The 27,775-nt window shown below is 42.0% G+C and overlaps 1 protein-coding gene across 5 annotated transcripts in view; it reads left to right on the top strand.

The window, feature by feature from the left end:
• The window catches only part of LOC101477260 (uncharacterized), a 39,247-nt gene extending 17,239 nt beyond the window's left edge, over window positions 1-22,008 (top strand). For 2 of the 5 annotated variants that reach the window (XM_004547328.5, XM_004547325.5), the window contains exons 7-20: window positions 5,401-5,550; window positions 6,279-6,610; window positions 6,689-10,132; window positions 11,479-12,030; window positions 13,510-13,598; window positions 14,510-14,731; window positions 14,975-15,139; window positions 16,216-16,315; window positions 16,551-16,682; window positions 18,192-18,278; window positions 18,455-18,553; window positions 19,516-19,557; window positions 19,955-19,994; window positions 20,625-22,008. In XM_004547328.5, the coding sequence (XP_004547385.2) occupies window positions 5,401-5,550; window positions 6,279-6,610; window positions 6,689-10,132; window positions 11,479-12,030; window positions 13,510-13,598; window positions 14,510-14,731; window positions 14,975-15,139; window positions 16,216-16,315; window positions 16,551-16,682; window positions 18,192-18,278; window positions 18,455-18,553; window positions 19,516-19,557; window positions 19,955-19,991 (5,451 nt within the window). In that variant the 3' untranslated portion in view covers window positions 19,992-19,994; window positions 20,625-22,008. The remainder of the gene's footprint in view (window positions 1-5,400; window positions 5,551-6,278; window positions 6,611-6,688; window positions 10,133-11,478; window positions 12,031-13,509; window positions 13,599-14,509; window positions 14,732-14,974; window positions 15,140-16,215; window positions 16,316-16,550; window positions 16,683-18,191; window positions 18,279-18,454; window positions 18,554-19,515; window positions 19,558-19,954; window positions 19,995-20,624) is intronic. The other 3 variants (XM_004547329.3, XM_004547327.5, XM_004547330.3) reach the window with 3 other exon arrangements.
• The last annotated feature ends 5,767 nt before the right edge of the window (window positions 22,009-27,775 follow it).

Below are 27,775 nucleotides of genomic sequence, written 5' to 3'. Positions count from 1 at the left end.
GTTTGTTATTGTGTTGATGTCTATATCTCTATTTGTTTTCTGTCATTTTTCCAACCTGCAGTGGCAGAAGGTTCAGTAAGTTAGTCTTTACAGTGTATATCTGTAACCATGGGTAAGAGTTTCACTAATTCCAGGTTACCTTAACTTATGAACAAGGTTTGAGGTATGAGTCCTCAAACCCTGTATTTTGGAGAATGTACTTTTTTGGTTTTGATGGGAAAATAAAGTGAAACAAAATTGTTTTGATGTGTCTCCTGTGGTTGGGGTTAGTAAAAGATGCTAGACTGGTTGATAAAATCTCTGGTTAAGCCATCAGGCTGTTGTTATGTTCAGAGAAGAGGTGGTTAGACCTTATAGGGTTAACTGGGGACAGCAACTCACTTATACCTGAAGTGGGCAATGTGGGGTTAATCAGAACAGAACCATGGACTCTCATCACAGCAGCTCCACAGTCAGCACAGTGTGCCCTGAAAAGGCTGTATATAAAAGATGGACATAACTACCGGGCTATCACCCACTATTTTTTAACTCTTGATTTGAAGCCTCGATTTTTAAGTATTGTAGCTGATGCCATCTTGGGTGTGACCATATTTGGAAGAAAGGGTGTCATGATGACTCATCAGAAAACACCAGTAGCATCCATAGGCCCGTTGGATGCTTCATACACAGATATCTGCTTATTAGTGCAGCATATGAATAAGATATTTGAATTTGTCTTTAGTATTAACACAGAAAGCCATTTTATTGTTGTCATTGTTATTATTTGTCAGATACTTGCAATTAAAAATGCATGAACAACAAAAACATGGCGAGATGTCAGCTCAGCGCCTCACATCCGCAGAAGCTGACACAGTAGTGCCGATGAGTTAGCATTATTTTGGATGTTGTTTACTTTTCCTGTTTTCATTTATGCGATGTTTTGTGTTGTTGAGGTAGATTTGTTTGTTCTGTTCTATCTGATTGTGTTTGCGTACGTGTCCATCTCCATCTGAGCTGCGCTTTAGGTTTCATTTTGGCAACGTTGATTGTCTCTAATGTGTTGTTTGTTCGCAGTCCTCCGGCCCTTCTGTTTGTTTATGCAGGGCCAGTTTTGCCCTACGCCACTTGCACAAATAATTATGCTCGCTAATGAAGGGGCCCGCAGCCACGGCACTCAGTAAATGCCTTTCTGATGAGACGCACTAGGAGACAGCAGGTGCAGGGTGGGCCTCCCAGGGACTAAGATTGAAGACCAGGAAGCCAGGGTGCCCCGCCCCTCCACCCCCTCTATTTTTCTATTACTCTCTGGGATTCTGTGTCTTTCTTTCTTGCGCTGTAGTGATTTTCTGGGTGAGCAGACTCATAAAGCACATAGTGCTGTAGCCATGTGAAACATCCCTATATTAAGAAGGAATGCATAAAGATTGCATTCTATTTACAGTATCCTGGGATTTCTTGATGGTTTTTTTGTTTTTTCCCCCAACTAGTTTAAGTGTTAGATTGCATCTTCTTACATAGTAAAAATACTCTTGTGGTATAAACACATCAACAAGATTCCAAGATACATATTTTGATGTAAATTTGTTTGGCTACAGTGCACATTATACTGTTTGTGTCATGTACAAAAATATGGCATTTATTGAAACCATTTTGATGCTGCACAAGAGTCTCCGCTCCATCTTCAGCATCTTACGCTGATGTTTCTTCCTCATCTCTGCTGAAGAAGAATCTTCTGAATCTTTCTCTTCCCCATTTTCATTCTCCCCCTGTGGCTTCCTCAGGCTTTGAGGGCAAACAAATAAACAAAACAAAACATTTATAGACTCAGTGCTCGCATCTTGGCCCCCAAATCCCCGCACTTAGAGCTGAGTGAATGAAGCATGCGGAGAAGGCCCATATGAGATAGACTGAAAGACATTTGGGTTTCTTCCTCTGCAAACTTTCATACCACCCTCCCCTTTCCCCTCTGTCTTTCCAAAAACTTCATAAGCAGTAATACTCTTGTGTACGCATGTGTGAGCAGGAGTGTGAATAAGAGTGAATGGCTGTTAGTATGCAAGTACATGCGTGTGTGTGTGTACGTGTGTGTGTGTGAGTTCAGCAATGCGTGTGTGTTTGGCAAGTGGTATATACTGCACATGTGTGCGTGCATTTGCATGTGTGTGTTTGAGCAGGGAGGTGTCAGCTCGCTCCTTGCCACCCCATTTACTGTAGCTGTACCGCTGTGATCACAGACAGATGTATAAATCAAACCTCGCTTGATGGATTCATCAGGGTGGCGAAACGATCGCCTGAGAAGAACTCGCAACTCTCTTAGCATTCTGTGTTCTGACGGAAAGGGTATGCAAAGAGCCTAAATGGATGAACGCTTGATTAATTCTTTGCCGGAGATGTTGGCGACAGCAGGAAATGTGTTTTTGCTTTGACTGTGTTTGCACGGGAATTTACGCACGCGGGGCGTGAGTTATGAGGCCTGAGTTTTGTACCTAAGGCTATTGTGCATAATGACGGCAGGTTGGGAGAACTGCAAGCAGCCGCTAAAGACTTGCTACCTGTGGAGCAAAGACAGCCAATGAGAGAGAGAACGTGTGTGTGTGTGTGTGTGTGTGTGTGTGTGTGTGTGAGAGAGAGAAAAGTGTGTGGATAAAGGCCTAGTCTGAGAAACAGATGCCTATAAACAGTTTGAGAAGAAGATGTAAAGAGTTAAGATGCAAAAAAAGTAAGAGGACAGTTGAAAGAGAGAAAAACACATTTGAGTTTATTGAAAAAGTATTTTTATTTTTTTTTAAAAAGCATAGAAATTGTACTCAAAAATGTTGTGTCAACCGTGGGTTCAACCCTATTTTGGCTATTCATAGTAATGGTTGCAGGTCAACGGTGTGACAAGTAGTCATCAAAGTTTTGATGTTACAGCTGGTCTAAACCAAAAAAGGAGCTCACACAGCTTACGCTGACACCACACAATCGCCAACATAATTTTTCCTTCAGTTGTCGGTGTAAGTGTTGTTTGCCTTCTTTCTTTCTTCTGCGCTTAAGAGCTCGATGCGATGCTGGCAAATAGACAAATCATAATCAAAAAGATCTGCCGGCATCACAGAATATAATCAGCATTTAGGGAAAACACAAAAAAGCATCATGCTGCAAATACAGAAAACTCCACTGCGAAACGCTTCAGAGTTAACAGCACAGAAGCCTAAATGAAATAATAATGAATGAAGGAAAATAACAGCATTCAACCCACTTAAGCTCATTTTGCACTTTGGCAACAATTAGTCCTTTCCCAGCTATCTTCATCACTTTATTGTGCCTCCTAATAGCCCTCTGTGCTTTCTGCACGTTTATGGTATTTTGTTGTATTTTCTCCTTTTGCAGAATTGGAGTTTTGCTTGGAGTTTTCTTAGTTTGCCTTTGCTTTATATTTTCTTAAGTTGTAGTCCATTGAGCTTTTAGTGCCACTGAGTGCAATTGTCTATTGCTGGAACTTAAGAATAAGGAGCATACAAAATGACCCAATGAACTGCAGTGAAGCATGTAGTAAAAAGCCACAACACTGGCCGTAAATATCAGTTAAATATCTCAGTGCCTGCTGACTTTCAAAGCTCATCATTTTAAGATCACCTCACATTTCAGAATGTAAAGTAAGTTTTCTCACTGATGCTAAGTGACAGCAAGGACTGTGAATTTAAACTATCTATACAAGAACAAGGACTTTCACCTTTTGGTAAACACGTTACTAAAAAGTCAAATTAAAAGCAAGTCAAGTGAAGGATTTAAAGTAACTAGGTTTCTCGAGGTAAGGCGGCCACCGGTAAGTGCAACAAATGAAATACAGGTTTCTGTGTCCATATCCTAAGGTTCATGGAGATAGTTAGCAAGTGGTTTTTATATCTAACATGTTGATAATTTATAAGAAAAGGCAATCTGTGTATCTGGAGGTGGCAGAGGGAGAAAGAGGAGGGGCAGGCAATATGAGTAGTAATTTACTCAGTTAAGAGCCAAATGGCAGACAGACTGTCGCCCTGCGTGTTATCGCAGAGATTCGCACTCTGCTCGTTTTCTGACTATATTTCCGTGTGTGTGTGTCTGTGTGTGTGTGTAGTTTTGAGTGCATATGCACACAGTTGGCTCTTAGCTTCACTAGCATCATCTGATCATTTCTGTGTATATTGTACCATAAATGATGAAGCCTTTATTGCTCTCCTAGATCTCACATGTGCGTACACCAGTTCATGTCGGCTCCTAAACTTGCATCACAGCACACGAGCGCAGGTGAACTCATGTGTGCGTCTGCATGCGTTCGTGCCACGTGCGCGTTTGCTTGTGTGTTTGTACTTATGTGAGTGAATATGTGTGTTTTAACGAATCTTGGGAGGCTTCATTGCACTCATCAGGATATCAGTGTTGAGAAATGGCAGTGTCAGTGAAGTGACAGTTGTGTGTGTGTGTGAGGATTGATGAGCCCGAGTCTGACAGCAGCCATATTGTGGAGCGAGAGAAGGATGGAGGGATGGAGGGAGGAACAGTGGGAGGAGTATTGTGGCCCCCTCATCCTCACAGGTTAATATTGACACAGCCTGGGCAGATACAGCGCCAGAAGCTCTCATCAATCACTTTCAGTGGTCCGAACAAATACACACACTCGCGTGCACAGGCTTAAGTAGTGAGACGGACCACACACACACACACACTGCCGACTGCACAGCAAAGAAATGCATATGCTGAAACGTCATTGGACTGACACGATCTGGCAACACGAGAAGAAATAGGTTTTCATGTCTGCAGCAGACACACACACGAAAGTCAAACTTCCTTTATTAGTTTTACTCTAAATATCTCTTTTGTTTAAAAAGTTCTACTTAAATAAGCACGGCAACAATTTTGAGAACTTTACAAAACAAACAGTTGTACAGCAAATCTAGATTAATCAAGCAAATATGTTTTCAAAAGTATCACTTTGCACACTTTATAGCATAGCAAATTACGGTTCCCATAACATTGTTGTTAATCATTCCAGAGAGAAAGAAAAAAACAAGTTCCCTTGACAAACAAAACAATTAATTAATGCAACTTTCCATCCATCAATCACTGTGTGTGTCACTGAATTACCATAATCTGTGCATGGTGGCTGTTTTAAGAGCAAACAGTTAATTTCCAAACAATAAATCACAAAGTGTCTCTCTACCCCTCTGTGTGCTTTGACAGCTTCGTCTCTCATTGCTACAGATAAAGGGCTTTTTTCTCTGAAACCACTCAAGTTTTACTAAATTACATTAAATCATATGTGCAATAAAAGGCAGAGTCTTACAAAGTTTCCTATGTGGCTGTATATAAAAATAGAAAAGGTTCATCATTAATTTGAACACTTTTTTTTTTCTACATAGTAGTAAAAATTTTATGTTTGTCCTTTTTTGTCACTTTCAGGACTGGCATGATTATCTGGATGTGCTTAAATCGTTCAGTCACCACCATAGGTTCGATGGTATTGTGGTTCTCTTATCCATCAGTGATTCAGTTCACCATCCCCGCCAGCAGGTGGCTGTCTACTCAAACAACACAGATATCCTGAAACAGGTAAAATATTCATCAGAAGCAACAAACAATCATATGTCAGGAATGAAGCATAAAGTGCTTCTTAAATACTCACAGCTCTGTAATGGTGTCTTTAGTAAATTGAATAAATATTAATTTCTTTTTAAATATTTCCCTGACTCTGAAAATAATGTGTCAAAAGAAATACCGGAAACAAGTTTTTTATTAACTAAAATGTGTGCAGCATTAGTGTATAATCACCTGGCATCTCATCCTTTTAATTTTGCTGGTCCAAAAATGCCTGTTTTGTTTTTACTTTTCTTATTACGCTAGGATATGTTTTATGTCATATACATTGAACTAAGCTAAAGTCAAAATGTGGAGATTACAGTTGTTTCAAGGCAAACTGCCACGGCTCCTATACCCTCTACAAAATGCCTTGTGTAGAAGATTTAATGACTCGGCTTTAGTTGTAAGGAAATGATTTCTCTTTTAGCACATAAACACAGCGTGGGTAAGTATAAGGGTGCTTAAAACTGCATCTGGTCAGAAGGACCAATAATGCTTTAATAATGCTTTTTTTTCTTAATGTGGCCCTAATACTCCTTCATACAACAGCAACACTGAAAAGCATAGTAGTCAAACTGCTTGTTCTAGAAACTAGACAGATATGTAAGATATGGCCTCACTCTAGTAATCAAACCATTCAAAAAGATGAACTAAATCAAATAAGGATTAGGTGGTATATTTAAACAAGCTTCTCATTGCAGATCTGCTCCGAGCTTGAAGAATCCTCCAGCTGGTCTCTTTCTGGTGAACTGGAGGCTCTGGAGAGTCTTCAGGTTTATCATATTCCACTGAACACCTCTGCATCCTCTGGTTGTCCACCACTGCTCGCGGAGGAGATCCAGGGCATCCTTAAGGACTTTGTCGACCGGCGTAGTTCTGTTTTAGCCTGCCACCCCAGCAGTAGGACTTCTTCCACAGACGGAGTAGCAGGCAGTGTGGAGTTCTCCCAGGGATCGTCTGGCATCAATGACATGGATGGTTCTGATATAGAGAGAGCAGAAGGAGGCAATGGCGACACAGTGGCAATAGCAAGGTAGAATGTCTGAATGTCTACAGTTTTTAGAGAAAACATTATGTTCACTCATACTTTTGTTTTATCTCCTGCAAACAGGGTAATGGGAGATGGTGAAGAGGACGCAGGAGGTGCAGGAGTCAATGTCGGTGGGGAGCTAGTGAGCCCTGACAGCGGAATGACCACCATTCGTAGCAGCCGCTCCTCCAAAGAGAGTTCGATTTTCCTTAGTGATGACAGTCCGGTGGGTGAGGTGATAGCTGGTGGTGGTCCAGCAGCAGGGCCAGGAGGACTCTTTCTGAGAAACCCCTCTCCTTTGGGGTTGTTATCTCTTTCCCCTCCTGTCCCACCAGAGAGGAAGAAACATCGCTCGAGCAGACACAGGAGCGATAACTTTGACCTGTTTCATTTTGACCCGCTGCATAGCAGTGACCAGTCTACGCCAGTAGGAGGAGAAGTGGCAAATTCTGGAGAAACAGGATATGAAGATGAAAGAAGAGCAGGGAGCTCTAGTCTGTCAGAGCTCGATGAGCTAAGCTTTCTTGATTTCTCTGCTCCCAACTCAGTGGGAGGTCTGGAAAGTGGAAATTGTTCAATTGATCGCCGCGGTTCAAGCCATGGGAACGAGATGATTGACACCGTGGTCCCTCCAACCCCGGTCAACAGCCTGGTTGGTAGCCGCCCACCCAGCAGTTGTGGCGTCAGGTTCTTTCCAGAAGATGTTGTTGAAAGGATCAATTGCCTACAGCATAAAGACAGTGTGTCATCTTCTTTGTCGGAGACCTGGGATGAACTGGGCTTTGACACACAAGGAGCATTGTCCTCAAGTGATAATAACATGTGGAATAGACCCAAAGATTCTGAGAGCCCACCTAATATTTTAGAAGAAGTTGGAGGCAAAGACTTAGTGGGTAACATGACAGAAAAGGAAAGCAGACAAGAGATCTTAAAGTCAGAGAATTCCCACCACAAAGGGAAAAGTCTTGAACCTCAGCTTAGTTTGATCACAGAGCAGACTGAATGCTATGAAAACTGGAAGGATGAGTGGAAACCTATTACTTTGGATGATCTCCAACTGACGCCACCAGAGGAAGACTTAACTGGAAGAGGCAAACCTGCTATTATTGGAGCACAAGAAAGAGCAGCTTTGGCCACAAAGAAAACAATCCTGAACACTTTAACACCGGACACATCTAAAGAAGAGGACGAGGGGGTCCACAGAAAAAAAAGGGAGCAACAGATGGAGCTTTTAGACTTCTGGACGTACTCTGCACAGAAAGGATTTCTTAAATCTGATAGCGGGACCACCACGTCTTACCCCGAATCGCTGGATATGTGGAATATGACAATCCGGGATGACAGTTTATCACCTCTCACAACCCCTGAGAACTTATCTCAAAACTCTGGTTCTTTCTGTGGACTGAACACCAATATCAAGGGTGGAACATCTGTAGAAAATCCACTGGGATACTCAGATGGTGGAATGGAGATGTGGAACACCACCATACAGGAAGACAGCTCTTCCGCAATGACGACTCCAGAAGCACCTGAAAATGGAAAGGACCTTAGTCACATGGATTCAGTGGATGCCACTGACACTGTTGGGACACATGCCAACAAAAAGGAAGAAGAAGACAATTTAGAAGAGAAGAGTGATCCATGTGAAGCATTTAAGCAGACGCCTGAAGTTGTGAAAATAGTCATCGAGGCTGCAGAGGGCACAATGCAGAGTGAAGAAACAGAAGGCATCGATGTACAAGGTGCTCAGAGTTGCAAGAACTCTGCAGATGATGACGATGACACATCCACCTATGAGGGCACTGACGTGTGGCAGTTACCCATCTGTGGCATGGTGACCTCCACCTCTGAATATGACAACGTAGGAGCAGGTACATGGAGCCTGGCATCCTCCCCTGACACCTCTGGCTGCCCTGTAGCAGACATGATACAGCTTGAGGAGCAGTCTAGCCCTTTTATAGCTGTGAGCAAACCCATTCTGACAGATCAGAGAGTAGATATCACAAATAAAGAACAGCCAGACGACCAAGTGTTTCTGTTTGAGGCAGCCAGTGAGATGGGTGGCCGAAGCAGAGAAGGATCAGAGGAGACTGAGTGGATAGAGCAACCCAGAGATCATTCCCCATTTCTTCTGGTCAACTGCTCCACTGGCACTCGGCAAATTTCACAGTATCCAGAGGAAGCTGCTGAACCACAAATCCAGGCTGACCAAACATTATTCCCAGCCTATGTGACGACCAATGAAGGTGAGCATGCCACAGAAAGTCAGGTGGGAGCTACAGATGGGAGCAGAAGACATGTAGATGGAAAAACAACAGAAACTGTATCTCTGAGCTCCAGTCCTGGTGGAGAGAAGGACCTAATGGAAAACCCAGACAGTGGTTGCACAGATAGTCCAGATGAACTTGGCCTAGAAATGGAATACATCATCGTATCTGGCACGGTAAAAGAAGCTACAAGAGAGTGCCTTGACAGACCTAAACGGAGTGAAAGGCAATCAAAGGCAACAAAAAAGTCCCTGGAGACATTTAGCATGCTGTCATATGCAGCCTCGGTACTGCAACGTCAGGCCCAAGCTGCAAAACAAAATTATAACAAAGAAACACTGCCAAGTAAGTTACACCAAGTCAGAGGAACTGACAGTGCTCCCAATGCAGACCAAAATCAACCTGTCGAATCAACTCCCTACGAAGCAACTCATGATAGTGCAACTGACTGTCACGTGGTTCCAGAAATTATCAGTCCCAGCCAATCGAAAAATGACTCGGAAGCTTTTCATCAGTCTGATTCAAGACCAACAAGCTCCAGTCAGTCAGAGGGAAATTATGACAGTGAGTCAAGCATTGTGCCCCGCAGTGTGTCTCCATCATTAAGATATCCATCAGATCACTTCTTGAAAACCAGAGAGGAGGTTTATGTCCACTCACAGATCTCAATGGAAGATTCAGACGAAGGCGGGGAGACGCCACCCGCTCCTTCTCCATGTCCTGCTTCCTTGGGTGACTTCCAAGTCTGGGGGGCTCAGTTAAGGAGAAAGGACACGTCCCAAACCACGTCGGAGCCACAATCCCCTGTGCTTACCAACAGTTCGGCCTCTCATGCCAGCTCTCTGATTGGCACCCCAGTAAATGAAACAAGTGTTTGCATTGACAAAAGACTAGGATTACCATTTTCTGGAGATTTAATGGAAGAGGAAAATGACGTTGAGGAGCAGGATGAGGAAACCAACACACTAGAGAATGCTGTCCTTCCAAAATGGACTTCAGAAGTGCAAAGAGAGAGGGAAGAAAGACAAGAGTTTGCATCTTCAGACCTGCTGAGCTTTAGTGATGACTTAATTGGAGGGTCTTCATTTCAGCAAGCAGGATTACAAACACATGAGCCAAAGAGAGATGGGTTTCCACTGAGCAGAGTGGATTACCGTGATGGACGACCTATAAGGACTGAAGATTGGGATAAATGGTCTATTGGACAACAGCCTGGAGACACTGGAGCTTCACAAGATAATTATTTACCTGATTTAAGGTAAGAAACACAATCCAAATGCATATGCTTTCCAAATACTCCGGAGTTAGTGGTGACTTCATTTGTGTTGAGTAGAGAAGATATAGAAGTAATTCTGCAGCACTCTGTCTTCTTTACTTGATAGACTTTTCTATTCTCAGGCTGCTAACGGCAAATAAATGAAAATGCCTGCGCACACCGACCTGTATCTCTCTCTCATTCACACACACGCAACTCACACACAGGCAGCCCTCCTTCCTTTCACTTTGCCTTAATTCTTTTAGTTTCAAAAGTTTTCTCAATGAAGTCTTTTAGATAACTGAACATAACTGAACTCACGAGCCAGAAGGAACACCTAAGCACCAGAGTCTGGTGTGTGTATGGACGGATGGAAGGATGAGTGACTGACAGAGGATAAGAGCCTGAAGGGACTATGTTTGTTTATAATATGTGAGTGTGAGTGAGAAAGAAGCAAGCCTTGCGTGTGAATGGATGCATATCTCATGTGTTTAGCAGCCTGGTTTGATCTGCAGCTCTGTGTGTTTTTGAGTGTGTTTATAAATCTGTTTATGCCTCATTAGATATGCATTACCTGCCTCATTACAGCTGCAGACCCACCACAGCTAATGGAAACAGCTCCCTTAGCTCTCTTGCAAGGTGTTGGCATTGTGCGTGTGTGTGTGTGTGCGTGTGTTCATTCATGCACTGGTACCTTTAGCTTCAATATTTCTTTAGTAAATAAATCAATAGAATATACTGTCTATGAAGTGGAGCCTGTTCTGTATTTCAGAGAATTACAAATATATCTTTGGCCTACAATGTTGAAGACATTTTATTTCATTCTCTTTATTGCTGATTTTAAACACTGATGAAATAGTCCTGTTGGGTTAGGTTTAGTTTCACAAAACACAATGTAAATGTCCTTAAGCGCTAATCAATGTATGCAAATATACATCTTAAAAAAAGAACAACTGGATTTTTCTCTGCTTATTCTATAGTTTTTATTGTCATCTTTGCTTCCTTCCTTTTCCAGAGACATATTTGTGTTTTTTGGCACATTACCGCCACCTGTTGATTGGTAGAAAAATGGCTGAATTTTAAATCTTGTCACCCTGGTACCCATGAACATGCATTTGTGTCTTTGCACGTTTAGAGAAAAATAAACAAACAAAAAAAGGGTAATGTAGCCTTCAAGGGCCCCAAATTTTCTTAATGATATATTATCACTCCACTTTTTAGGTGTTTGGTTTATGAATGGACAGACTAAAAACATTGTAGAGATAAAAAAGTATAACTGTGACTCTGTGTGTATTAATTCTGAATATTTTTCCACTCTCTCTTCAATTATCCCCTTTTTCCTTTAAAAGAAGACACCAAGACATAACATCACAAGTGTCGTCCCACCCTGCTCAAGAAAATGCTACATACCAGTGGTCCGGACAACAGAACACAACTCAGGGTCAAACCCAGTATGGCTATAACTATCATCACATCGATCAAAGAACTGAAAACCAGTGCACCTATCCAGCCTTTGTAGAGAGCAAATCCAGCCGACAGCAGGATGCCACTGACGTCTATGCCGAGTTTACAACTGATGCCACGGCTACAAAATACAGATACGAGCAGACTGAGAACTGTTTTGAAGCTGGAGATAAATCTCCAAACCACTTGAGTGACACACACTTCAGGTGTCAGGACACAGCTGAAAGTCAGTATATAGTTGCCTCCACTTCTTTGTGCACTTCTGACTTCCAATACTCTCAATATCCAGCTAACAGCCAGGGTCAGTATGAGTCTCAGTCAGACCATGCTCATTATCAGTCTGAAGGGAAGCCTTTCTATCAATCAGATGTCCACACTGAGACAGAGGATCATGCACGGTATGTGCTGGAGGGATATGTTCATTTTCCCCTGTCAAGGTGAGCTTTCATTTATATAGACTCAGTCAGCACAGCAGGTTATTCACTGTGTAAAACCTCAGTTTTTACTCTTTTCTGGAATTTAAGCTGTACTACTTTCATTAGCTAAGAGTCAGACCCTTCTTATGTCTACCCCTTGCTTAGTAAAGATTTTCTATCACTGGTCTTTTTAAACAGACTAGAAAAAAATCACATGCAATGTTGTTTTATTGATCTATGCTGCCACAAGGTGGCAGCATAGATCAATCTTGTAGTTCTTTTTTTAGTGGTCAAAGCAGCAAGGCTCATATTCTTCTCATCATTCTCTTTACTCATGTTTTAGGCTAAATGTGTTTTTGCACTAAAACCCATAAGAACTGGAAAATGAAAATGGTCCAGTGGTCTCAAATTTTGTTTACTACGTAGAACCCAAATCTGACTCCACTGCACTTGTATAAGGCATTACAAGGATCAAGGACATTGCATTGTATTATCCATAGGACGGAAAGCATAATAGTTCCAATGTAAAGAGGGACTGCACCATATTATAGATTTTTATACATTTAAAAAAATGATTATATAAGCAGAAATGGGGTCATTTCTAATGTACAGTTAGCAAAATATAGTCCTTTATGTACATATAGTAGTGAATATGTAGATAAATATACCTGCAAGGGTTTTTGATGTGATGTTTTTAAAAAAACAAAAGTCAAGTTGTGTAATCAGTCTCTAGGTTGTATGCATGTGTTTCACATGTGGCTGTGCATGCATCCTGTTCATTTGAGTATGTGTGTGATTATTGCAGGTCAGATTTTTCATAATGGTTTGTGTTTTGCTCCACTTTGTAATTCTGATAATGTGCGGCCTCTTTGGGATACACAGCTCTCCCCTGTCTTTCATTTGGTTTGTGTGCCTGTGAGTTTCCATACACGCACAATAGGCTTTTCAATAATCAAGTGGTCATGTGACTTGATAGTGGGGAGAGAGGTTCAGCCACTCGTGTTCAGAGAAGACAGGTTGAGAGAAAGGTAGAAGCCCATAAGATGGAGGTTTTTTTAAAGGGAAAAAGAAAACCTTTTGCACATCTGTGCATATAATCATATGTAAGTGCTCTCTCTATGTTGCTTCTCTCTATTGTTAGAGGCCTTATTCAAATCAGGGTCTGTTAGAGGGGCTTTAGTTTAGGGAGGGGGGAGCTTCCAACACTGCTCAGCATTGTTTCTTCAGCCCACACGTGCAGCTTGGGAATGAAGCAGTGAGTGCGTTTCTCTCTGTCTGCTTTGTCACTTCTAAATTATTTCATGTCCTGAGTCAAACAAACACATTTTACACTCGCTCGGATTCAGTGTCATGGGAACAGTTAGTGCTTTTCACTATATAGATGATTGTATTTGGCTTGTTTGGCCCAATACTTTGTGTAGTTGTGCCTCTGGTGGCAGTGGTTGTAGCAATGATAATTTATGTTGTGGCTCACTATTGTATTTCTGAGCCTGTGAGCAGACACTCCCAACAGGAAGTTGGTGCAGCTGGGATGATGATGAAGATGGCATCCAATGAAGACGCTACAGATGACAAGGAAAACAAAGAAGGTAATTAAACACAAAGTTAAACGTTTGCATTGTCTGCGTGATTTTCTATAAATTTGATTGTACTGTGCACAATTGCATTTCTTTATATTTTACTTCTGCGGAGACAAACAGTAGTTCTGAAAACGTCTGTGGACATTCACTGCACTTTCACTTAATTTCAGTCCCCTCATTGTACCTCATCATTTTCACAGGAACTGTTTGTTTGTTAACACTTAACACTGACTGAATCATTCAATTTAAATGATGTCTTCATTACTTTGTTACTAGCAGCCCTGTCACAGAGGTACATAATCTGCCCCCATTTCTTTAAATAACAAAGTTTGACGGGCTTAAAATGGTATTCTGTGCCAGCAAGGTGAATCACTTATAACCTGTTAAATGACGTGGTACTAGAGAGGAGAGTATGTCGGTTAGTCAAACCTCAGACTGCTTGGGAAAAAATTTCTCACACACTCAAATATTGTCGAGGCGTTTAAGAGCTAGTTCAGTGTTCCACCCCCACAATGAGCACCGCATTCTTCCTCGTCAATCTATGTGTTCTGTTGACTCAGAAAAGGCATTTAACTGCGTCCCACGCAATATCCTTTTGGGGTGTTTCAGGAGTATAGAGTATCTGGCTCAATGCTAAAAGCCATTTAATCACTTTCAACCAAAGCATTGCCATCAATAAGACCATGGTTCTCAGCCTGAAGAGAGTGCCCATTCAGATGGATGGACAGACAGACATTTTAATCAAAAGGATTCTTCATTTAGGAGGATTTACCAAAGATCCTTAAAATGAATTTTTTGTTGATTTAAAATAAATAAATAAAAACATTTATTTTCATAAGGTGTTCATATGATAATCTTTAAATGATCAAAAAATGAAAGTGGAAAAAAAAAGTTATAAACAAATGACTTTCTCTGCACAGACCAGCCCTCCTCAGCTGATATATCTGGCGGGTCCAATCAAAGAAGAAAGCTGGCAGCTCCACCAATGAACGTGTCCCTGGACCACAGTGAGGGGTCTCTTCTTTCAGAAGACACCCTGGATACAGAGGATGACGGCTTGGATACTGGGGATGACCTGGATGTCAACTTAGATGAGTTGGACACACCTGACGAGGCCGACTCACTGGAACTTAATAAACATGGTGACAGCAGACACATTCTCATTGGAACAGCCACAATTAAAAAATACAAAGACTATTTTACAGGTTTTTTACAGCATGCAATTTTTACAGATAGGAGTTAAGGGTAAATTGTGAAAAAAGTAAAGACACAGCTTGTCAGCCTCGTGTCAAAACTACTGGCCCATCAGCTCTCCACTATATGTTGTCTATTAAATTAAAATCAAACTGTTAATATGTATTTGATTCGATCTTATGTCACCTCAGGGGACTCAGAGGAGTCCGTTTTGGGTGGCGGAGCGGCATCAAGAGATCCAGGCCACAGAGCAGCAGAGGAAAACAGGCTGTGGAGGAGCGTGGTGATCGGAGAGCAGGAGCACCGCATTGATATGAAGTGCATTGAACCCTACAAAAGAGTCATTTCTCATGGAGGTACGTAAACACAGCTACGACAGCTTTCAGTTGATAGCATTGGATGAGCCTCCCTTGCAGTTATCTTGCTGTTTCTCATCTTTTTAGTTGAATCGTACAACTAAACTGAGTGTGTGTGTGTGTGTGTGTGTGTGTGTGTGTGTGTGTGTGTGTGTGTGTGTGTGTGTGTGTGTGTGTGTGTGTGTGTGTGTGTGTGTGTGTGTGTGTGGTGCTGCAATGACGAAAAGCGAGAATATCAGCCCTCTCTGAAGTTTCCCCTGTGCTTTGATACAACTTTTTCTGCTGAATAAAACAGACGTTATGATGGTGTAGATGTTAATAAATAATGTTAATAATGCATAGTTTTACTTGTCTGTGGAGGCAAAAAAGATTCTGTCTTCATTTTAATATCATTTAATTAATTAAACTATAAAACTGATAAAAACTGATAAAGACTGATAAAAAAATGCTGTTGTTTTATCAGTCTTTCTGTTGACAGCAAAAACCTAAGAAAAAGTGGTAGCCGACTGACGCGGATCATTATATCTATGCCACAGTGTGTGTCTATCTGACTTCGCACTGAAAATATTGAAACAATTACTTGATTGGTGCATGCCGTTTAATAAAAACCGCATGCAAGTCCGTTGCAAACTGATATTACACATAATTAAAAAGTTGATGTAACTGAAAAGAAAACTAAAATCAGATCTGAAATCAGAATGAAAACTAGTTTAGAAAAGTGTGTTGGGGTTTCTGATGATTACCAAAAACTTTGCTGTGTAATCAGAGTTTATCAGATGTCAGACTAGACTCTTGTTTGGCTGAGACTGAAAAAGTATATAAAGTGTGAGAAGTATAAATATGTGATGGGGTTAAGTAGAGGACTCTTTCTTATTGATGGGACTGAATGTTTAATAGTGAGGGTAAAGTCCCACTCACATTGACCCATGTGTCAACCACAAAAATAATAATAGTAATTGCTTTTTTAACTGATAGGCCTTGAATTAGTTATAAACCGGACAAGAATGTTAGAAAAATGATTTGTATTATGATTGATATGTAACGTGATAGTCATGTTTGTGTCTCTCATGTTTCAGGTTATTACGCTGAACAGAAAGCCATCATTGTGTTTGCTGCATGTTTCCTACCAGAGAGCAACTGTGACAATTACAATTATGTCATGGAAAACCTTTTTCTGTAAGTACATTCAAAAATGACCGTGCTTCTGGGTTAGCGTACGCTGGCGTGTCTTTCTGCCGCTGCTCTCTGTGTGTAGCTCTGTTTTTATGTACATCACGCCCGTGTTTCATCTCTTAACCAAAGCTTCTCACATGTCATTGAAGTGACGAAAAGAAAACTTTGCTACAGTCACAATGTCTAAAATAAATAAACATGTCTAATCCACTGTATTTTGTTCTCCTTCTCTTTGTAGATATGTGATAAGTACACTGGAATTAATGGTGGCTGAGGATTACATAATTGTATATCTAAATGGTGCCACACCTCGCAGGAGAATGCCTGGTTTTACCTGGATGAAACGGTGCTACCAAATGATAGACAGAAGGTAATATTAACACAGATATGTTTATTGCAAATGTAATGCCGTAGTATATGTACCATGTGATTTCATTACAGATTATATGCATGTTAAGTTTTCATTGATAGTGTGTATTATGATTTCTAAAAAAAAAAAACTCACTTGACCCTAAAAAACACCTTTAAAATATAGTGAACTGATTAAATTGAAACTTCAATTCAGTCTGGTTTAGTGTAGTTTAGTTTAAAATCCCCGCAGTGCAGCAACCATTTTTCTGGCGTCATTAACCTTTACACTTTGGCAGCGCACTACTCAAGCTTGGACATTTTCGATCATAGCGAAACCAAAACAAACCACACACACAGACAAAAACATTTTTAAAAGCCTTTTTAACAACATTTTAAAAGCCTTTTTAAGCCAAAGTCATGTCGAATAGATGTTAGAGGGGTTTTTTTATAATCTACCTTTTCTGGTTTCTTTTGTTATCTGTCTTGACAATAAACGTATTATAAAAGAAAAATGAAAACGACAAAAAATGCAGTCATAGATGTAAGGACCAAGTAGTTTAGTGTGATTAGGTAGTTGGCTGTAAACCATGAAAGTTCACTGCTGCAAAACAGCCACTACTTTAATATTTCCCATATTGAAATAACCTATGTGCTGTAATCAGTTTAGTTCTGTATAATTATATTGAACGTGGAGGTTTTCCAATCTGGAAATGCACTGGCTATGATTTGGTGACGTAACCATTGGGGGTGACAGCCAACGATTCTCCGTCCATGCCTCGAGATTCTGCGTGTTCACGTGAATCTCGAGCGGTCCAGGCCTCGAGAGCCGGTGTCCTGTAGGTTTTAGATGTATCTTTGATCCATCACAGCTGATTTCAGTGGTTAAATTACCTCCTCAACATTTCTTGAAGTTCTCCAGAGGCCTGGTAATGACCCAGGGTGATATCTAAAACCTGCAGGACACCGGCTCTCGAGGCCTGGTGTTGGCCACCCCTGCTCTACGGTATTTCTAGTTGTGTATACTCTAAGGAGAATGCAGTTTTCATTCCCAAATCTAAATGTTGTAAGAAGGTAGCTTTGTTGATGCAAATATTTCAAACTCAAATAAAATGGTGGACTATAAGTTCAGTAGTGTAAATAAACTTTATATAATAAGGAGGCTCTCTGAGCAAACCCGCATGTGAGTAATATGATTTATTATTGCAGAACATGGCTTTTCTCTCTTTTCGTGTTCCGGCCATTAAAAGAAACAGCAAAAGAAAAAATGTAAAACGCTGCGCAAATGTGAAAGAAACAGTCTGATCTTCCTGCTGTTAATCCTGTTGCTAATGTACTCCATTTTCTTCTTTCAAAATGTTTGTTTTGTCTTTGTTTTCTTGTATTTTGTATAATCTTAGATTACTTTCTTTAAAACGCTTTGTGACTCCGGTCTGAAAAGCATTGTATCAGTAGATATCAATGATAAGCTATAGTCATCAGTGCAATTGTACTCCTCTTTTGTGTAATTCCTGACTGTTTTGTCCCGCAGACTGAAGAAAAACCTAAAGATGTTCATCATTGTTCATCCATCCTGGTTCATACGGACTTTGCTAGGAATTACCAGACCCTTCATAAGGTCTCAGAGTTGTAATTGCTATTTGCACGACTCTCCCAGCTATTGAAATTCATTCAGATTCATTTATAATTTAATTGCAGTCAAAGTCATGGAGATCTTCATTAGAAAGGATTATCATGTAGCATTTAGCAAAACCATTTTTTACTGTAACTCTTTTTGATTTCTATTTCCTTCAGTTCCAAGTTCAGCAGTAAGATCAAGTATGTGCATAGTCTGCAGGAGCTCGGAGAAATCATTCCTATGGAGTATGTGCATATACCTCACAGCATTGTCAGGTGAGCCAGCCTGTCATTAATATAAATGCCATTGGTTGTTGATCATGGTTGATCATGGCATTTAGCCAAGGACTTCGGGGGAAACAAACCACAACCGAACCACATCTTGCACATAATACATTGTTGTGAAGTTTCTGGGTGTTAAACTTACCTGACTGGTGTTCAGCCCTATGTAATTAAATTTACCTTTCTTTCATCTAGTGAAAACCGAAAGCCCGTTGGTTTCTGACATTCCTGTTCTAAACAAGTCAATCAAACTTTTTCCCAAAACTGGCCTTGAAACGAATCCACTCCAGCCTATTGGATACAGTAAAAAATCAGAAGTTTTAAAGCCTTCTTAAAAACAAAGATATTACTCTGTTTTAATTGTATGATTTATTTTTTTCTGTACTCATGCCTTTGTTTGTTAATGTGTAAGACCAGAGAGCTGTTTTGACGGGTTCCTTTGATTTACTAGTGTATACCAGATTTTCTGGAAAAACTGATTGCACTTATTTTTTCTTCAGGTACCTCAAGTTGCTAATCATCACTTTTAAAACTAGATCGTTTAATTAATTTGTAGTTAAACTTCATTAAATAAAAAGAAAGGGAAACAATTTACAGGTTTGGTTTGTTTTTTTTTGGTTGTTAAGCAATTTTGACTTCTTTAGGTTAAATTGGATGTTCTGTGGCCCACAGCCTGAAATGAGTTTGACACCCCTAGTGCAGAATAAAAGTCCTCAACGATATATTTAATGTGTGGTGCATGTGGCATTTTACAACCATTATTGTAGTTGCAACTATGTTTGAATATTTATCTAAGTCTTCAAATACTCTTACTTCTGTAATTGCATTTTAGAGACAAATTGTTTTTTGCAAATCTACTCAGGAAATTCACTGAATTTCCTTAAAAATTTAAACCAATCAGTGCAGATTGTCATCTTAAGTGCTTTAGGCATGTTTACAAATTTTTCTGCCCAAAGGTATGACCAGGAGAGGAGTTTGAACAAATTTGCATGCACGAGGTAAACCACTTAATCTGCCTCTTTCTATGAGTTGGTTATGTCTAATTCTCCCTGAAAATCCTTCATTAATTTTCTCATGCTGAGACTAACCTTTGACTGTCTTCTTATCCAATACAAAGGCACATTTAAAAAAAAAAAGCATTTTGATGATTGAAATATTGACTCATGTTGAGGCAAACTGTTACACCCCATGCATTGCAGTACATTGCTTTGACCTTGAATACTCTCACCTTTGAGCACCAGTGCTTGTTTTTATTTTTATCAATTCATTTGTCAGTGCAAGTGTCGATATAGGCTACTGATCCCCAGCTTTTGCATGTCTACTGACAGTATAGTTGCTCAGTTAACATCCGTCACTTACTTTTGCTTTCTGACTTTCAACCTAATGCTAAACCAGACTGGACACAGAATTGCAGGACACAGCAGCAGAGTAAGTGGTAAGTACTCTGCTGCTCCCGTTTAACCGTTTGTGCAATAATAACAGTGTGCAATACACATACACTTCTTCTTCTTTTTTTATTACTAAGTTAATATACTGTGTTGTGTTGTTTGTGTTGCGTTGTGATGTGTCATATCGTGTCTTGCAGATCCTTCCCAGAATGATCAACTAGGCTGTTAGCTTTTAAACCTGCCCAGGTCCTTTTGAGAAAGTACTGATTTGTCTCTAACTACTGTTAGAGACAAACAAGGGGAAATTTATTGAAATATTCCAATGCTAGTATATGCAAAACCTCAAGTATGGTAGAAATGTGGTAGAACATCCAAACACAACGGGTTAGGCTTCTGTATTTTGATTAAATATCATGGTTGTTTCTGACCTGTGTTATAAAACCTAGTTTTTGCAAAATCAGAAATTTGGGGGAGGTGAATTTTTTAAAAACACCACATTTTCTCAAAGATAAACTGTTCCTTCCACCTCTGGTTAGTCTGAGGTAGTACGTCTCTACACTACTGACCTGTGACATGGAAGTTGGATGTAGTTTTTGTGCTATTATTTTACTGTAAATGTTTTACTGTAAAGTGGATATGTTGCAATCATTTCTTTTCCTTCTTATCTCTCCCCTTAGAGTCAACAAGGGGAACTCTGCTGTGTGACGAGATAATTGGCTGCTGCCCTTCTTCTCCTCCCCGTGTTATGCTGTACTTGAGGACAGCATCTCTGAATTTGAAGCCAGCCTGTAGTATAAAACATGCTGAGCTGTTACAACAACATGTAACTCAGAGAGAATGATGCTGTGGTGCAATACATCAGGAAAAATCTAATTCAGATCTGAGGGTTCCGAATATACAGTAATACTGTGGTTGTGGTGCAGAGACTGTACTGTGGTGTGCTGAAGGGAAATGCTTTATACTATAATACAGTACTCTCAGCACTTCATTATGTTCTCCATTTGTTTTCTTTTACTTCAACTTTTTTGTTTACCATGCAACTCATATTATAGATTGCCTTTAAGGGTACTTGTTATTGGCTTGTAACTTACATGTATTAACAACAATCATGTATTGATAATTAACTCTGGGTTATTGTAGTAGCGTATTTTCAAAAGCCACAGTGATGTTTTTGAGTAGTACTAGCATCCCATCTAAAAAAAGCCACAAAAATGAGGCGAAGGCACACTAAGCTTACAGGAGATGTAATTTACTTTAAAGACATTTATTGAAGTATTTTCAAATTAAATTATGTCACAGTAGGTAAAACGAAGCTAACGCAGCAGTCTGTGTTAGACACTAGATCTGCGTTCTGGCACGGGATGCCACTTGCTAATCAATATTCAGTACACATGAAGTATTTGTCTTTATACATGTAGTCCTAAAATGAGTAGAAAACATGAATTCTGCATGTTATTTCAGTTAATGCTTCAACATCCCGTCTGTTTGCTAACATTTTTGTTTGCACACATAAATCCCTCCTGTCCACACTGACAGGAAATAGAAGGGCCGACCCAATTTGTAATAGTTTTCAAAGGTCTGGGCCGCTCCATTTAAAGCAAGGATTGACATTATGTCAACATCTCATTTAGCACCTCAGTCAATCTTTATATGAAATGTTTACAACCCATGTGTCACTGTGAGAATAAAGTAGAAGAGCTGTGCTGTAACAGAAGTTGTGTGTTGCATGCTTTTAGCTTGAAATTACTCTGACACATGCACACACACCCAAAAGCGGAGCACTGTGCTGGTACAGTACATTTATGTGTGTGTGTGTGTGTGTGTGTGTGTGTGTGTGTGTGTGTGTGTGTGTGTGTGTGTGTGTGAGTGAGACAGACAAATATTCTTGGGTGCTGGTGAGGAAATACCGTCTATATTACTTAATGAGATACTTTGTAGAAAGTGTCCACTGTGCAAGTTAGACCATATCGCTTTATTTATTTGTACATGTTTGTTTATTTGTGGCTTGCATGGTACTCATGTGTTGTAAAATATGTAAAATTACTTAGTTCATTAAAAATATGTTCCTCTCAAACAGTGTTTTCTCTAATTTTTCTAATAATTTACTAATAATTAAAATGATCAATAAAAGAAAACAGTGATATTAAAGGAAATTGGTATTAATTACATGTAAATGGTAAATGGCCTGTATTTATATAGCGCTTTACTAGTCCCTAAGGACCCCAAAGCGCTTTACATATCCAGTCATCCACCCATTCACGCACACATTCACACACTGGTGGCTACAAGCTACATTGTAGCCACAGCCACCCTGGGGCGCACTGACAGAGGCGAGGCTGCCGGACACTGGCGCCACCGGGCCCTCTGACCACCACCAGTAGGCAACGGGTGAGGTGTCTTGCCCAAGGACACAACGACCGAGACTGTCCAAGCCGGGGCTCGAACCAGCAACCTTCCGATTACAAGGCGAACTCCCAACTCTTGAGCCACGATCGCCCCGTAAAAGCCACGTAAAAGAATTTTGCTGGCTGATTTAACATGTTTTACACACTGAAAAAAAAAGTTCTTTCAATTTACTTGATTTTATTGTGTACATCGGTCCCACATAATATGAATAAGTATGACTGACTTAATTTTCCACTTTCATCCATCCATCCATCCATCTTCATCCGCTTTGTCCGGGGCCGGGTCGCGGGGGCAGCAGCCTAAGCAAAAAGGCCCAGACCTCCCTCTCCCCAGCCACCTCCTCCAGCTTATCCGGGGGAATACCAAGGCGTTCCCAGGCCAGCCGAGAGATATAATCTCTCCAGCGTGTCCTGGGTCTGCCCCGGGGCCTCCTCCCGGTGGGACATGCCTGGAACACCTCACCCAGGAGGCGCCCAGGGGGCATCCTTGTCAGATGCCCGAACCACCTCAGCTGGCTCCTTTCGATGTGGAGCAGCAGCTGCTCTACTCTGAGCCCCTCCCGGATGGCCGGACTTCTCACCCTATCTCTAAGGGAGAGGCCAGCCACCCTTCGGAGGAAGCTCATTTCTGCCGCTTGTATCCGCGATCTCATTCTTTCGGTCACTACCCACAGCTCGTGGCCATAGGTGAGGGTAGGGACGTAGATCGACCGGTAAATTGAGAGCTTCGCTTTTACACTCAGCTCCCTCTTCACCATGACGGACCGGTGCAGCGTCCGCATTACTGCAGCTGCAGCCCCAATCCATCTGTCGATCTCCGGCTCCCTTCTCCCATCACTCGCGAACAAGACCCCGAGATACTTGAACTCCTCCACTTGGGGCAGGAACTCATCCCCGACCCGGAGTGGGCACTCCACCCTTTTCCGGCTGAGAACCATGGCCTCAGATTTGGAGGTGCTGATCCTCATTCCCGCTGCTTCACACTCGGCTGCGAACCGTTCCAGTGCGAGCTGGAGGCCCTCACCCGATGAAGCCAACAGAACCACATCATCTGCAAAAATCAGAGATGAGATTCTGAGGCCACCAAAGCGAAAGCCCTCCGCCACTTGGCTGCGCCTAGAAATCCTGTCCATAAAAATTATGAACAGAACCGGAGACAAAGGGCAGCCCTGGCGGAGCCCATCACCCACCAGGAATGAGTCCGACTTATTGCCGGCAATGCGAACCAAGCTCTTGCAACGGTTGTATAGGGATCGAATGGCCCGTAGCAATGGGCCAGACACCCCATATTCCCGCAACACCTCCCACAGGACACCCCGAGGGACACGGTCGAATGCCTTCTCCAAGTCCACAAAACACATGTAGACTGGTTGGGCAAACTCCCATGCACCCTCAAGTATCCTGGAGAGGATAAAGAGCTGGTCCAGTGTTCCGCGACCAGGACGAAAACCGCATTGTTCCTCCTGTATCCGAGGTTCGACTAACGGACGAACTCTCCTTTCCAGCACCCTGGCATAGACTTTCCCAGGGAGGCTGAGGAGTGTGATCCCCCTGTAGTTGGAACACACCCTCTGGTCCCCTTTCTTAAAGATGGGGACCACCACCCCGATCTGTCAGTCCACAGGTACTGCCCCTGATCTCCACGCAACATTGCAGAGGCGTGTCAACCAGGACAGCCCTACAACGTCCAGAGCCTTCAGGAACTCGGGGCGGACCTCATCAACACCAGGGGCTCTGCCACCAAGGAGTTGTTTAACTGCCTCAGTGACCTCGCCCCCGGAAATTGGCGGGTCATTCCCCTCATCCCCAGACTCTGCTTCCTCCTCGGAAGACGTGTCAGTGGGATTAAGGAGGTCCTCGAAGTATTCCTTCCACCGCCTGACAATTTTCTCAGTCGACGTCAGCAGCGCTCCGCCAGCACTATTCACAGTGCAGGTAGAGCACCGCTTTCCCCTCCTGAGACGTCTGACGGTTTGCCAGAATCTCTTCGAGGCAGTCCGAAAGTCTTTTTCCATGGCCTCTCCGAACTCCTCCCACACCCGAGTTTTTGCTTCAGCCACTGCCCGAGCCGCATTCCGCTTGGCCTGTCGATACCTGTCGGCTGCCTCCGGAGTCCCACAGGCTAACCAAGCCCGATAGTTCTCCTTCTTCAGCCTGGTGGCTCCCTTCACCTCTGGTGTCCACCATTTGGTTCGGGGATTACCACCACGGCAGGCACCAACCACCTTGCGGCCGCAGCTCAATGCAGCAGCTTCGGCAATGGAGACGCTGAACATGGTCCATTCGGACTCAATGTCCCCAGTCTCCCTCGGAATGCTGTTGAAGCTCTGCCGGAGGTGTGCGTTGAAGATCTCGCGGACTGGGGCCTCTGCTAGACGTTCCCAGCACACCCTCACTACGCGTTTAGGTGCACCAGGTCTGTCCAGCGACCTCCCCCGCCACCTGATCCAACTCACCACCAGGTGGTGATCAGTTGACAGCTCAGCCCCTCTCTTTACCCGAGTGTCCAGAACATATGGTCGCAGGTCTGCTGATACGATTACAAAATCGATCATCGACCTACGGCCTAGAGTGTCCTGGTGCCACGTGCACTTATGGACACTCTTATGTTCGAACAGGGTGTTCGTTATTGCCAAACTGTGATTAGCACAGAAGTCCAATAACAGAGCACCGCTCGGGTTCAGATCAGGGAGGCCGTTCCTCCCAATCACGCCCCTCCAGGTCTCGCTGTCGCTACCCACGTGAGCATTGAAGTCTCCCAGCAGAACAACAGAGTCTCTTAGAGTCCCCAGGGACTCTAAGAAGGCGGGGTACTCTGAACTGCCACTCGGCGCATAAGCGCAGATGACAGTCAGGACCCGTTCCCCGACCCTAAGGCGCAGGGAACAAACCCTCTCGTCCACCGGGAAAAACCCCAATGCACCGGCAGCAAGCCGAGGGGATATTAGGATACCCACCCCAGCCCGCCGTCTCTCACCAGGGGCAACTCCAGACTGAGACAGAGTCCAGCCCCTCTCCAGGAGACTGGTTCCAGAGCCCAAGCCATGTGTAGAGGTGAGCCCGACTATATCTAGCCGGTACCTCTCAACCTCACGCACTAACTCAGGCTCCTTCCCCACCAGAGAGGTGACATTCCATGTCCCTATTGCCAGTCTTGGCAGCCGGGGGTCAGTCCGCCAGGGCCTCCGCTCCTGGCCACCACCCAGCACACAATGCACCCGACCCCTATGGCGCCTCCTGCGGGTGGTGGGCCTGCGGGAGGATGGGCCCATGTCTCCTCTTCGGGCTGTGCCCGGCCGGGCCCCATGGACTAAGGCCCGGCCACCAGACGCTCGCCCTCGGGCACCCTCCCCGGGCCTGGCTCCAGGGCGGGGCCCCGGTAACCCTATCCCGGGCAGGGTAAACTGTTCCCTCGGTTTCCTTTTCATAAGGGTCTTATGAATCGCTCTTTGTCTGGTCCCTCACCCAGGGCCAATTTTCCACTTTCCCTCAAGTAATTAATGCTTGTCACATCAAAGTATTTTATTTACATCAGATTACTTTAAAAAATCATGTTTGATGTACTAATATTAATCTATTATCATAATATCAATGTATTGCATAATGTCAATATATTTTAATATTTAACACCAACTTATTTTTATTTGCCAGTGGTACGCAATGATATTACGTAATGTAAACACATTGCAATTACAATTATGTTCTTGCAAGACAAATTATGGCTTTAAATCCTACTTAATTTTTTCAATTGAAATATTAACTGATCATTATTGACAAAAAAGGCAAAGACTGAGTGCTACTGAACAATACACCTTTATTAAACTGTAACAGCAGTGAAAGCAGCAATTCTGCCATGAACAAGTCCAAAATCGCATCCATATAAACTTGTTAACACATTTTTAAAGATAGCCTGCAGAAATAACTAAAAGAAAAAGTTAGTTTGAGAATATATTTGCAAATGTTTCACAAAAAACTGACCTTAGCAGCAAATAAAAGAAAGTGCTTATAGATGATCCTGTCATCTCTTACATATAACATTTGTATTAATTACACAATTGAAAATGTAAACTAAATTAAGACTACCTGAAAAAAAGCAACACGCTTTTATGAATAAACAGATTTACACAAATATAACTTGTGTGTTATTTGACAACAGTTTCAGCTTCTGTACAAGTATTTACCTGTACAAGATTTCAACTAAGTTGAGCCTTAAATGACATTGTTACACAACTAATACCAAACACCTACATGAATTTTAATCTTCATTTTAAACATGTAAGCAGGACATTAAGGTTGATTTAGAACATATTGCTAAAAATCGTCAGTAAAAATTTCTTACAACACGATACCAAAAGGAAAAATCATCCTGCATTGCAGTCACATGAGGGCAAAGCAATAAAAACATAAGCAGTATAACGTTACTGAACACAAAATGAAAAACTGCAAAGAATTGCAGAAGTGCAGTCTTTGACTTCTCAATGAAACAGATGGGTTTTTTAAAGCAAGAACTTTAGAGAGTTTAGCTCCATCCAGTTCCATGAAAACCTTCTGGAAAACATCAAAGTTGTAGCGAAGGTCCGCAGGGTAGGCAAGGTTTAATGCATACATGAGTCCAAATAGCATTATCACAGCAAATGCTACATTATCCAAATTCTTCGCCACCCTGATGCCTGAAAGGACAACTCTTGTTTATCTGCTGAAGCTTGCTCTTTAAGAAGATAAATTCAAACAGTGGTGTCTTCAACAATCTCACTGATGGCACGTTCTTCCATGCCCTGTAAAAAAGAAGCCATGTTAGTCATTTCATGCCAAGTAAGTAATATGACACTGTGGAAAGTCCGGAAAAAGAGGAAAAAAAAGACAAGTACATACCACATACTCCTGGATAAGCCAGCGTCTTCACCCATGTAGATACACACTCAGCATCAACATCTTCACACTGAAATGAAATGTATGTAATTAGCATCTTCATTCAGCCCTTGTCCTTCATTTAAGTTTTACTAGTGTACTTTACATAAATGTTTTTAAAGTAAAGGCACACAAATTAATAATAGGTTTACTGGCAATTAATAATAAGTTGACAAAGTGAAGGTTAAAAAAACAAGCAGATGTAAAAATACAAAATGAGAGAATTTATCATGGGAAAACATTTGAAATCTTCCACAATTGTAAAGTTTCATCCAAAGAGGATCATGTTAAGTGAATGTTGAGGCTTTATCACTTACATTATCCATTTATGCCACAATTATTTTCAGTATTAGTCCAAGCTCTCATCTTCTGTTGACCAACTTCACCAGGTTGTCCAAGTGGAGATCCAGCTGAGCCACGAACTTTGTCTGAGGGGGGATGGTGGCAATTCTCTTAAACTCAGCGTTGATCTGAAAACATGAGCACAGAGGAATGAGCTTCAAAGGTTTAATACC

This window comes from Maylandia zebra, linkage group LG12 (assembly GCF_041146795.1).
Source record: "Maylandia zebra isolate NMK-2024a linkage group LG12, Mzebra_GT3a, whole genome shotgun sequence".
NCBI lineage: Eukaryota > Metazoa > Chordata > Actinopteri > Cichliformes > Cichlidae > Maylandia > Maylandia zebra.
Note: the sequence above shows the minus strand (reverse complement) of the source record. Positions and strands in the feature narration are given on the sequence as shown.